The sequence below is a fragment of the Tenebrio molitor genome, chromosome 5 (assembly GCF_963966145.1).
Source record: "Tenebrio molitor chromosome 5, icTenMoli1.1, whole genome shotgun sequence".
NCBI classification, from domain to species: Eukaryota; Metazoa; Arthropoda; class Insecta; order Coleoptera; family Tenebrionidae; genus Tenebrio; species Tenebrio molitor.
This window is the reverse complement of record NC_091050.1, coordinates 1,472,195-1,485,277: the sequence shown is the minus strand read 5'-3', so window position 1 is coordinate 1,485,277 and position 13,083 is coordinate 1,472,195. Positions and strand designations below refer to the sequence as shown.

The window sequence follows — 13,083 nt, the reverse complement described above, 5'->3', positions numbered from 1 at the left end:
CGTTTTAATAATAATAATAAATATATTTCCTACAGGAAGCACCCAATTACAGGAAATAATGTGCTGACGGTACATACAACTAGATTAGAAGCTGATTAGTCATAATAATGATCAACTCTTTAAAGACAACAGTCGGTTTAAAAAGGAATTTAAAAAAGGAATGAGACTTCACTGTCTTCAGCAGTTTCAATTTTCCTATTAGAACACCAATTTCCGATACACATTGTATGTTTCTTCGTATAGGTACACATCTGTAGGACGGCGCAATAATATGTGACCGCCATTTTTCCGTTTTTGCTTCCTTTTTCTTTAATAGTTTTTAAGACACTACACGTTACGTGAGTCATATTTAAAAAGAGCTCTTTGTTAGGTAAGCGTTCGGGAGTTTGGAATAAATAGTCGCATCGCTGTTTATTTTTCAATCCATTTTTGTGCAAAAGTTGGTTATTGTGGAAAAGTGTATCACTGAGTGCCCTGTTTCTCTTGGTGTTGTGGTGAGTTTACCTATTTTAATAATTGATTTTAATAACGATCATGGCCATAATTAAATACAATTAGTATTGTGAGTCTTTAAATGTTTTATAATTAATTGGGGGTCGCTGACTGTGATCAGGACTGCCCGTGATTTATAAGTAATTGAGGGTTGCTGACTGAGATCAGGACTGCTCGTGATTAATAATTAATTGAGAGTCGCTGACTGAGATCAGGACTGCTCATGAGTTATAATTAATTGAGATAAAGTTGTTTTCACTAGTGAGGGTGATCACGTTGTTAATTTGATTAGAGTAACCCTGTGATAGATGTGCAGACCACGATCACCTCGATCCACGACACAAGCCGGCGTGACACCATTGTTAACGTAATGTTCATCCAATTATTTTATTTATTGACAGTCTGATGTGTTATATTGATTGATAATTTGATTAGTGTCAGCATTTTTGTGTGCTGTCTCTCTCAGCGGGAGTTATCTCTCTCGCACTCGCATCATAGCCCCTACAGATTGATGTAAATTGATTTCGCATTTCGCATCTGTTTGTATAGTATTTTTATCTTCCTAAGGAATTTTGGCTTAAGTCATAAATAAACCGAACAAAGACCCTACTTAAAGAAATTTATTGTGATATTGTACCTGTCAGTCACTAGCCGGCCTCGGAGAAAAAAATTACCTGGGGTAGTACTCAAAATATTTGTCGGAGACCCTCTAGTGATTGACAGGCACAATATGACAATAAATTTCTTTAAGTAGGGTCTTTGTTAGGTTTATTTAGGGTTTAAGTCAGAATTCCTTAGCACTATAAGATGTCCGCGTACCTATTTACCAAAACCAGAAGTTCTGTATCAAAATAAACTATTTTGCAGGAATCGCGATACTCGTCGCAATCGTTTCTGTTGCGTTATTAATAATTTCTCCATGTCGAATAAGCTACGCTAAAATTAAAAGCGGTACACGTACAATGGTCGGCAAAAAAAATAGCCATCATTTAAATGTCAATGTCAAAAAAGCATTAATTACACATTTGGATTTTGACGTAACACAAAAGTGATGGCTAGTTTTTATTGCCAGCCATTGTACGTTTTTCCGACACAATTCAGTGTCAGTGTCAAATTTCTTGCGTACTAATCGTTTTCGTTGTGGCTTTTTTACCATTTCACTTTCATTTGCTCTTCATTACCGTCGACGATGGGCCGGAATAAGGTGAATTTTGAATTTTTAAATTCGCATTTTCAGCCAGTGCAAATCGTCTTCAAATGTCTTGGTGGTTTACGGCTTAAAAAATGTCCGCCTATTTTGATTACACTCTGTATATTACCTAGTTAATAGTATATTAAAAAACGAGTTTCATAAGGAACTGTTTATTAGTTTATAGAACGAGTCGCGAAGAGTGAGTTTTATAAAGAACGAATGGAATAAACGCCTTATGGAACGAGTATTTTATACGATTTTTTCTACTTTGCATCTTTTGAGCAGTTTTTAAATTTTTAAAATTCTGGGGAATTTTATGATGGTTGGCAAAAAACAATTGAAACACTTGTCGACTTTAGGATATTCGCGCGTATTAGCTGACGCTGCCACTAGACTTAGTTAGAGGATTCTGGTAGTACCAACATGATAACCGTAACTTGTACAGGGTTATTCTAAATGATTGTAGTCGAAGTAGGCGTGAAAACTGAATTTAAAATTTATGGTTGCCGCTCCACATAAAAAAACATCAAAATGATGGGAATAAGTGAGTAGGTACACACCGTTCACACACGGGAGTTAAATTTGGGTGCAAAACAACTCAATATTTTTAAAATTGATTGCAAAACAACTAAATATTTCTGAACGCAATCGTTAATTTAACAAAAATATATAAAAATCTCATCAAGTCATCACCTAAAAAATGACAATGCCAGCGACAAAACTGACAGTTCACATGAAAGCGACAAAAATGTAATAACATGGGCATGGCCTACTTCGACTACAGTCATTTAAAATAACCCTGTACAATCGCTATCAGCAATTACGATACTGTTTTTGGTATCGTAACAGCTCTGTTATGCACGCAAAATAGAAAAAAATCATTTGCGAGCGTCATAGAAGTTTTCACTTCTGTCGTGCGGTCTTAAGCACACACTCTTTTTTTTAATTTTTACTTCTTATCTGTCACCTGTCACCACAGTATGACAAACAGTGGAAAACAGGTTTGCAACCAACATTACATAATTGATATAATTCGATAAACATGAATTCTACTGTGGCGTTTCTATCGACAATTCAGTTCAGTAGCGGAACACACTTTTTTAAAACAATAGTTATTTATGCAATAAGTTGCATGTCGCTGCGCTCGCTGCACAATTACGACGAGCGTAAAAAACACACATTTTGCAACGTATTGCATGCAACATTTTTATATTTAGCGATAATTTACTAATAGTGTGTCATTTAAAAGGAGAACAGGTACAAATAACCTGAGATTTTCGATGGTATTATGTTGGTAAAGCAATGACAGGCTATTCAACATTATTACCCTACTTACCAACGCCGATTATTATTAAAATCTACTTACGTATATTTTTGTCTTTTAATGAAAATTTAATGCGAGTGGATGTGACAATAATTATTGATTTGGTATTTATAGCTAACAGCCAAATTTACTGCAATCAAATACACACAAAAAAATTACCACTCAAAGTTGATTTTTTTTGCAAAACACAATAGAGATTCGGTGGAATTTTCGATCGAAAAAAAATGTTCAGTTGCAGATTGTTTAAAAGGCGAGGAACATAAAATATTGTTCTTTTTATATAGGTATAGTTTGTCCAGCGAGAGATTGGTTGACATAAAAATCACTAAATTCTACGCGGAGATAGTAGTACAATTGGTTGTGAAAAAAACGGGAAAAGAAAATTTTCCTAATGTAAATTTGGTTTCGTCCCTTTGTCAATTAATTGTCTAATTGACAATACCTGCCAAATAATTTTCAAAAATGTCATTGAATTTTGACAATAATTCTAACCCATCTCTCGTAAGAAGGTTTCACACTATGAAACAATTGTAAAAATTTTATTCTGACAGTTCCAGTTTTTTTTGCAACCAACTGTACCTTGAAATATATCCTTCAAGCAGTAACATTTGTACCCTGAAATTATGCTCTAATTAATGTATTCTAGTGCATTTTGTAGTGTTGGGTTACAAGTCTACAATTTAAAATCTCCCAATCTCTCGCTGGACGAAGTATACATGATTGCATAATTTGGTAACGAAGCGTTCAAATAAATTTGTTTTAAGCAGGTTCTGGCTTCAAAAACATAACCTCATTTTGGTCATACCTTCGTCTGTTTTGATAAATGACTAATCTAAGTTTTCGGTTGTTTCAACGATTTTTGAAATTCATATTGATGATCGTCCACTTCCACTCGCGAAATCATGTTTGCGACCTTCCTACAGATGGCAACTATGGCAACGTGATCTAACTTACCCATTCCCTAGCATCCATTTAAGCCTGTACTCCCCTACGTGTACTTCAAGTTTGAGCAGAATGAAAAAGAAGTTATGTAAAATGTAAGATGAACATGAACTGATTTAAACATGACAAAAAGTTTTTGCGTCATTTGTTTGTGCAATTTATGGCTTCAAATTCTCAGAAGAAAAAAGTACTCGATAATGATTCCACCGGTATGTGTGGGTTGCGTCAATAATAATTACGGAAATTGTCGAAATTCCAAACACAAGAAATTTGAATTGTTTTCGATAACAGTCAAACTGTCAAGATAATAGATATAAGTATAATTAGTCACAGAACTTTTTTGTAAAATGCATTTTATGCGTTCATTACGAAATATTTGTTTTTTGATGTACAAATTCTTTCTCGGAACCGACACATCTCTGTATTTGGACACATTGGGAGGTTGTCAGGTTGTCACAGTCCACAGTGACAGTTCCGGCTAGGTACAACGCTAATGGCGGCCAAACGGTGAACTAGACGTACGTCATTGTCTTTTTTTCAATTTCTTTCTAATCAGTTATCGTTAAAGAAAATGTGCACCGATATAATATCAATTTACGTCGTTGGATTTATGGAATTTACTCGATTCCAGTACAACAATGTATAATTTCGTGTCGTCAATAGAAATCAACTTTAAATTCACTTAGCTCCCCGTATGTAAAATTAATATCCATAAATGTTGCAAACGCCTATTGAACATCAACCGTTTCGGAACGGAAGAACTTGTAATTTATTCAGGAAAGCGTTTAAAAATTGATGTATTTATTGATTTTGCGCTAGTGCAGACGAGCCACGCAGGTGTACACCACCCGGTATATCGGGACACGTTTTCGATCGATAAAAACGAAAAAAATTGACAAAATCAAAAGAATCACTTTAAACAGATTCGACGAGTCGGACTTGACGAATTAAGAAAGCAGGAGGGTAAACTTTATTAGGTCAGCGTCATTTGGGGCTTCGAATTTTGCATTTTTAATGCGTCGACTACTCTGTACATCGATCGAGATGTGAAGATGGCACTCTTCATTATTCATTCGTTAATAGGCAGTCGGTATTCGAGATAATTAGTGGTTAGCCGAAGACGTCGTCTTTAAAAAATTCATGGGGGATGAAGAGAAACCGAACGCGCGTCGTGGATGGGTTCGGACATGTCGAGTAATAGGAAACAGGTACAATAGAACTCATATATTCTCTGTAAACAATAGAAATACAACAATTATGGCAAAATTTGGCATTAAATGCTTTGGCGTTATTAATAATAAACCCATAATGAACATCAATCAGATAGTTGATAAAATAAATACAAGATACAACACTATTCAAGGTAAGAAAATTGTTTAAAATTAATACTACAATCTTGAAAATTTGCTACCAATATGTGAAAATACTCTGTAGAAATACTCTCTATATGTAAGACTAAGGCAAACCTTGTTAGTCCTCGAAATACAGTAATTATCACTAGAAATTTGACTAACTTTCATCCATTTTATCACTAAACAACCCCGTTTCGGCCACCTCCCCCGTGTCCACGTTGACGAATTGTTTTTCGCCGTCGTTGTTGTTAAAGCGTTCGGTAACTTCGTCACTGAGGGGCGGCAAGAACTCCTTCTCCTCCGCCCCGTTCTCCTCGAAGACGACGTCGCCGCCGTCGTCCTCGTCCGAGACCTTGCTCGACACCAACTTGAAATTGTCACACACCATGTATCCGTCCAGCTGCCCCCCCTTGGGCGTGAAGTGCAACTTGGTGTGGTCCTTCAGGAAGTGCACTTGCGGAACCGAATAATCACAGTGCTCGCACGTGTAACTGTTCCTGACGCCCGACACGCTCACGTGACGCTTCTGGTGGTTGTCCACCGCGTCCTTCCTGTAGTTCATGTACGGACAGCTGGGACAGCTGAAGGCCGCCATCGCCGCCTTCTCCTCCTTGTCGGGGCTGGCGCTGTTGATCAGCAGGCGCTGCTGGAGGATGTTGACGGCCTGCTGATCGCCCAGCGACAGCTTCTTGTCCTCGGCCTCCTCCGCGTCCTCCGCTTCCATATCGTCGTCGAGGTTGTCGCGCGCCGCCAGCGCCTCCGAGTTCATCTTGTGCTTCTTCAGGTGCTGCACGTAGTTGGCGTAGTACTTGACCGAGTAGTCGCAGTGCTCGCAGTTGTAGCGCTGCTTGGAGCCGTGCAGGTTCAGGTGGACCTTGTACTGCTCGCGCTTCTCGAACGCGCTGGGGCACTTGTGGCACTTGTACCGCTTCTCCTTCATCTTGCCGTTCTTCAGGTAGGTGGGGTAGACGAAGTTGGGGTTGCCGTGCATCAAACTGCCGAACTGGGGGTCGTTGGGCTTCGGTGATGGCGGCGACGGCTCTTTCAGCAGCTGCGCCTGCTGCTTCAGTTGCGCCTCCGACTTCTGCTGGAACAGCTCCGTCCCGGAGAGCGGCACGTTCAGGCTCGACTTTGACGGTTTGCTCATCAGAGCGGTCAGACTCTCGATATCCATCTCCAGGTCCGACTTGCTCTCGGACGACACCAACCACACGGTTTCGCCTTCGGTGCTCAAGGTCGAGTACAGCTCGGGCTGTTGGTTGCTGGAACTGTACATACCCTGGAGCACTTGGGTCCTCTCCTGGTACTGCTGCGTGTGCACCTTCTTGTGCACCAGGAGGTGAGGCTTCTGCCTGGCGGAGTACGAACAATGGTCGCACTTGTAATACGTCCTCAACCCGTGAAGTCTGGTGTGGATCTTGTACTCCTTCTCTTTCAAGAGGCGAGCGGGACACTCTCTGCAGTAGAAGAGCGACGTGTTGGCGTCTTCGTCGTCGGTCTGCACGAAGCCGGTGCTCTCCGGATTCTCGTACTCGTCCAAGTCGATCGTTTCGACCGACGGAGGGTTAAGGAACTTGCTCAGCTCCCGGATCTGTTCTTCGTCCGTCTTGACCTGGTCCACCAGGCAGTGCACCATGCCGTAGAGACCCTGGTGGACTTTCGAGTGCGACGAGAGGACTCCCGCGTTGTTGCAGACGTAGTTGCACTCGGTGCATCGGTGCTCCACGTCGTTCAGTCGCGACGAATTCGGATTCTTCTCCCTCACGCTGTGCATCTTCTCGTGCTCTTGGATGTTGACCTTCCGCAGGTTGACGTGCGGGCAGAATCTGCACTTGAACATTTTGGAAAACTTGCCGTTTTTGCTGACCCAAACGAGCGGTATATCGGGGAAGTTCTGCGCCTCGAAGCCGCCCCCGTTCGACGACACCTCCTCGATCTCGTCGGAGATGTCGTCCACGTCTATCACATCGCCGTTCTGCTTCTGCGGCGTTATGTTGATCCCGTGGACTTTCAGGTGCTGGTGGAGCAGGTGCCGCTTGCTCACGTTGTAGGTGCACTGGCTGCAGGTGTACTGCCCCCCTCTGGGCTTGTGAAACTGTTTGTGATAGGTGTACTGCGACTTGGAGTTGGTCACGTAGGGACACACGATGCACTTGAACCGCTTGCCGGTGAGGTCCGTCCCCTCGACGCTGTAAATCTTGTTGAGGTAGTCTTCGGGGTCGACGATCCCGTGGAGTCGCAAGTGGTCCAAGAGGTCTTCCTTGCGGCTGACGAAGAAGTTGCAAAACTGGCACTTCGTTATGCTATCGGCGCCCGGAGAGTGCCCCGGCAGGTGCTCGTTGAACTCGTCCTGGTCGTCGGTGGAGTAGGGACACGAGTTGCACTTGAACGCGCCCTCCTGGGGGACGTCGACGTGGTCCGGCTCGTCGGTCTGCTCCTCCACCTCGAGCTTCTCCTGTCCGTTCTTGTTGCTGACCACGCGGATGTCGCCGCTATGCTTCAGACGACAGTGGCGCTGCAAAATTTACACAGATTAGGGGGGCCGTCGGCGGAGGCGGGCCAGAACAAAAATGGAGCGTGTGATGCTGTTAGTTTGCCAAAAACAACGGACCGATTGTCCCACTATTTTACATTTTCATCGTTTTTCCCGAAACGCACCGCGACGAGTGCCGGAGGACGTGATGCTTTTCGCCGTTCACCCGGTACAGACCGATCGATTCTTTCAAACAATCACAAAAACAAACAGCAGTTATGCGGTAAATGATGGTTATTTATGATTTAACGAGTGGTTTTTTTTTCCTTCATTTCTGGTGGATTAAAAAACAAAAGGTCTTGCATACGTGAATAACATTAGTTTTCTTGTTGACTGTCTAGGTGTCAGTTGTTAATTATCCATTCCGTAAATAAAAACAAAAGAATCGTATTAAGTGGGCGGTCAGTTACAGCGTCCTTCAATCGTCATTAAACAGCACCGAACCAACAAACTGATTAGTAATTATTTTAATAGGCGAGCACGGTCCCAACGCAATAAGGTGATTTTGGACAACTCTGCGGATAAAATTTAATTGAAATGTCAAACATTAAATTTGGTTAGTCACCTTTGGAAAACAAAAAATTTTTTGACATTACACAAACGTTTCGATTTTCGGTTTGCAAAATAAATGGTCGAGGGGACGAGGTCCTGAGCGAGGTTTAGCGAGACAATCGGTTCGTTTAAAAGGTTCCTGTTTTACCGGCCGCAACCAGTGAGGAAGAGTTCTACAACAAAAAGTTAATGTAAGCGAAATTAAAACGAGGCAAAACCCAGAAAGCAAGACAACGAGGCCAGCCAGGGAAGCAAGGATGACCTGATGAATAATTAATTCGCTAAAGGAGCAAAACGAAAAAGGACACACATATTCCAATCGTGTGACATCAAGTTTAAATTTACCAAAAGTGTTTGCTTTCGACTTCTTACACTTTTGAATAAATAACGATAAACTAAACTAATAAAAGATTAAGTTGAAAGGCGGTGTTGAATTGTTAATGTTGGTGAGATGCGGTCCGTCGGGTTGGCACCCCTGCGGACCCCAAGTAGTGCGGCTTTTAAAATTGAAATTGAAATTTTTAATGATCGATCGACATTTGTTCGTTCGATCGATCGCCAAACAATGGGTATTGTTGTCTTTTTTGACCCGTCCTTGAAAAAAAAATTAATCTTGTGTCACCAAGCGCATGCACGGAACAGCCAAATAAGGTGCGGTGTTCCAGGCCACCCTCGCCATGTCTTACGGGGTGGCCGGAACGGTCGCGTTAGTTTGTTAGTAAAGCGGTGTTAGTACCTGAATGACATGCTTCCAGTTTGATACCTGGTTGCAGTGACCGCAGCGGAAGGGTGCTTGGCTCCCTTTCGCTGTCGTGCTAACACTTGCCTCGTCTTTGTCAGGGCTGGCACCTCTCATGTTGGCGTCCTGCGCCGGACCGGGGGCCGACGGACCGCTCGCCCCCTGCGGCGGGTAGTGGCCCTTGACGTGCGCCAGGAGGATGTCGCGGGATGCGTGCCTGCAAAACGTCACCTTTAACCTCGTACGTACGTCACGCTTTGACATCGGTCCAAACCTGAAATTGCACTTTTTGCACTTGAACAGCGTCCGCTTGCTGTCCGCGTTGGCCTTCTTGCTCTTGTCGACCTTGAAGAAGGTCCCGTCAGCGGCCTTGAGCGGGGGCGGCGGTCGCAGCAGCGGGCTGAAGTCGCTGCCCGAGGGCGCTCGCGTCAGCTTGGGCAGGTCGCTCTTGTTCTGGCTGGGGGAGGCGTTGCGGTCGTGGTGCTTGGGCCGCGTCCCCGAGCCGCCGCTCGTGTCGAGGCTCTGATTGCCGCTCACGTGGATCTCCGTCAGGTACTTGTTGTACTTGGTGTAGTTGCGGCGGCCGGTTTCGTCGGTCATCAGCACCTTGGCGCTCTCGTGAGCCGGGTCGCGGACCGACTTCAGCTTGATGTGTTTGGTGATGTCCCACCGCCAGTTGGAGCGGTAGGCGCAGAGGGAGCACTCGAACGGCTTCTTGTTCAGGTGGCCCACTATGTGCACGTGGAAGCGGGACGCGGTCGACGCCCAAAAGGTGCAATGGGGGCACTTGAACACTCTCTTGTGCTGGGCCACGGTGATGTCATTCCCGTGGGTGGGTATCTTGTCGGTGATGGGCGAGTGGAGATGGGTGTTGGTGTAGTCGGGGCCCACGTAGCTGCTCTCGCTGCGTTCGCTTCCTCCGGGCGATTGGGTCCGCACCGACAGATCTAGCGACACGTTGTCGTCGATCTTGTCCTCCGTGTACTCGTACTTCGAATCGTCCACTTCTAAGTCCATCGGAACTTCGATGTTGTTCCAGACGAACACGCGATTCTCCATCGGGTGCGGTTTGTTGTTGTTGTTGTTGTTGTTGTTCGACTCGCCGTCTTCCGATTGGCTCTCGTCGATTTTCAGCTCGTTCTCGGACTCTTCGGGGGTGGCCTGGGCCTCCGCCCTCAGAGCTTCCGTGCACGTCTTCAGGTGGTTGTACAGTCCCGTGCTCGATTTGCACCGCTGCCGACAGAACTGACACCTGGAGGAGCTGATGAACGTCGAGGGGAACGTGTGTTTGTGATTGCTCTCTGCGCCGCACTTTTCCTGATGCTTGACCTGTTCCGAGAGACACTTGCTCTTGTGGCCGCACACTTGACAGGTCATGCTGCAGCTGCCGCCCGCTTCAGTGATCAGCTTCTCCTTCAGCTTGTCGAAGAAGGAGGCGTTCTTCTGCTTAAATTCGTCCGTCTTGTTCGCGCCCGGGGCCGGTATCAAGTCGGGGACTTTCGTCTCTTGGTGGGCGGTGGTGGTGCACTTCTCGAAGACGTCTTCGCTGCCGAAGAGCGAGGCGAAGTCCTTGAGGGAGCTGTTCCCCGACTTGGCGCAGATGTCGTTGATGGCCTGCTCGCTCATTTCGGGTTCGGGCGAAGCCTTCTTCGCGGGTTTGGGGAGCTTGAGAACGGAGGTCTGCGCCGGAATGGGGATCAGGTTGGGGATGGGTCTGGTGGGTTTTTTCGGTTTGGGGGAGGGGTCGCGAACGATGTTGTGGACGTTCTTCTCGTGGCGGGTCATTCCGCCGGCCCAGGCGCTCTTGAAGTTGCACTGTTTGCACTTGTTCTTGATGTAGACGTTGCCATTGGCGTGTTGGACGATGTCCTCCGGGTTGATGAAGTCCGGGCCGAAGGAGCCCTGTTCGGGACTGTGCTGCGACGAGGAAGTCTTCGGTTTCTTCGGCTGCGTCGGCGATATTTCTGTCTTGGTGTCGGTCGGTACCTGTGCGAGACGAGATACGGAATTAGCCGAGTGTGGGCGCCTCCGTCTATTCTAGATTTCGGGAGCGGAGCCGGGCGAGACGGTTGGCTTCCCGCTGAGGCGAGTACTGAACGAGTTTATCGTCGAGTCGTCGAGTGTTACGCCCAAGGCAAAGATCGGCGTGGCGTTATCGCGCGCACCGTTTGCACACACAACAACAGCTCGGCGGCGATAAGACCACGCCGCGCGATAACGGCCATTGTTACCTGTTCTTGCCGGGCGGCCTCCTCGGCGGCGGTGGCGTCGCTGGCGCCGACCTTGTTGCGCCTGCGCCCCACCCCCAGGCCGGCCGCCTGTCCGACGGGGGGCACGTGGTGGTTCATCTCGTGGACGGTGAGGCTCTGCTTGATGTCGGCGGTGAAGTTGCAGGCGGAGCAGCGGAAGGCGCCGCGCCCGTTGTGGTTCTTGCAGTGGCGGTCCAGGTTCCACTTGTACGGCGTCCGGAAGTCGCACATGTCGCACTTGATCATCGGCATCGAGTGGTACTTGACGTGCTTGGTGAAGCGGGCCTTCATGTGGGTGGCGTAGGTGCACTTGGTGCACCGGAAGAACTTGGTCTTGATGTGCTCGGCGCGTTCGTGGCGCTCGAGCTGGGGGCGGGTGCGGGCCGCGAACGCGCACACCGAGCACTTGAACGCGGCCGGCTCGGCGTCGGCGGCGTCAGTGGGGGGCGGCGTGGTGGCCGGCTCGTCGTCGCCGTGCACCATCTTCGAGTGGCGCAGCAGCTTCTGGAAGTGGCGCGAGGCGTACAGGCAGTTGGGGCACTCGTAGATCCTCACGCGCTCCTCGTGGACATCGCGCAGGTGGTGCAGGTAGTGGCGAGGGTTCTGGGTGAAGAAGTCGCAGGCGCTGCACGAGTAGTTGCGTTTCACCTTGCACTCGGGAAGGTCCTTGTCGGGCTCGTCGTCCACCGAATCGTCGAAGAGCGCGTCGCCGACGCTGCGCACTATCAGAGACTCTCCTGATCGATGGACCATCGACGGCACGGACATGCTAGCCCGTGCACCTGCAACACGACGACCATTCGGTTACTGAAGGCGAAAGGAGTTGGTGGTGTGCGAGCCGAGTTGACATGGCAACCAATCGATAGCTCTCCGGTTCTTGCGGGACTCCTTGACCCGCTTCTTCGTCGCCGCCGACTCTTTACCTGCATGACATGGCAACGTGGAACGACGGGTAAACAAGCGTCATCGGCGACTCCGTCATGCACATAATTAGGACGAGGACGCTCCCGCGCGCGACCTGCGCCGTGCCATCTACCAAGAAATACCCACCCACGTTCCCCCTTCGACCACCAAGACGTCGACGCTCGCCGACCAGGACACGTGCACCGTCGACGAGGGCGAGTGGGTGGACCGGACGGACACTTACCGTTTTTCAGCGCGAAGATTTGCGACAAACGCGACGCGTCGAACCGTTTGACTTTTCTTTCACGTCAAATTCAAAATGGCAACTTTAACTTCGCGGTTAAATTGTTCTCTTCGACGTACTTGGCCTAGATCCGACGACCAGTGGCGGCGCCGAAGGCCGACGTCATCTCCTCGCGACCGCTCTCGAACCCTTCCGAACCCGTCATGGTGCAGCCGCCACCGACGGCTTTTCGCCGACTGAATGAAGAACTTGCGGCTTATCGCCGACATTTTTGGTTAATGGCCGGACGCGTCGATTACTAAAGCAGCAGCCAGTGTTGCCAACCCTGCCCGCTTTACCGACCCACAGATTTCCATCACCTCCAACTGATCCTCCGCAGTTTCGCGTTCGAACGCCCAACGCCATCAATTTTTTTTACACGAACGACTCGATCAAAAATTATTTATTTCAATCGAATTCGATTCACCGATTTTCATCGAACCAAGCCGAATCAGGTTGGCAACAGTGTAGTCCACCGATTGCACAGAGTGCCAACCCTCGAATTTTCAAAGAAATAAATTT

At 47.2% G+C, this 13,083-nt stretch overlaps 1 protein-coding gene across 5 annotated transcripts in view; it reads right to left on the bottom strand.

Moving 5' to 3' along the window:
- Positions 1-5,159: 5,159 nt before the first annotated feature.
- LOC138132168 (zinc finger protein Xfin-like) overlaps positions 5,160-13,083 on the bottom strand; it is a 43,230-nt gene continuing 35,306 nt past the window's right edge. For 3 of the 5 annotated variants that reach the window (XM_069049570.1, XM_069049569.1, XM_069049568.1), the window contains exons 2-5: positions 11,358-12,157; positions 9,401-11,112; positions 9,124-9,343; positions 5,160-7,817 (exon numbers count right to left, since the gene is read on the bottom strand). In XM_069049570.1, the coding sequence (XP_068905671.1) occupies positions 5,460-7,817; positions 9,124-9,343; positions 9,401-11,112; positions 11,358-12,143 (5,076 nt within the window). In that variant the 5' untranslated portion in view covers positions 12,144-12,157 and the 3' untranslated portion in view covers positions 5,160-5,459. Of the gene's footprint in view, positions 7,818-9,123; positions 9,344-9,400; positions 11,113-11,357; positions 12,158-12,522; positions 13,071-13,083 lie in introns of those variants that run through there. The other 2 variants (XM_069049571.1, XM_069049572.1) reach the window with 2 other exon arrangements.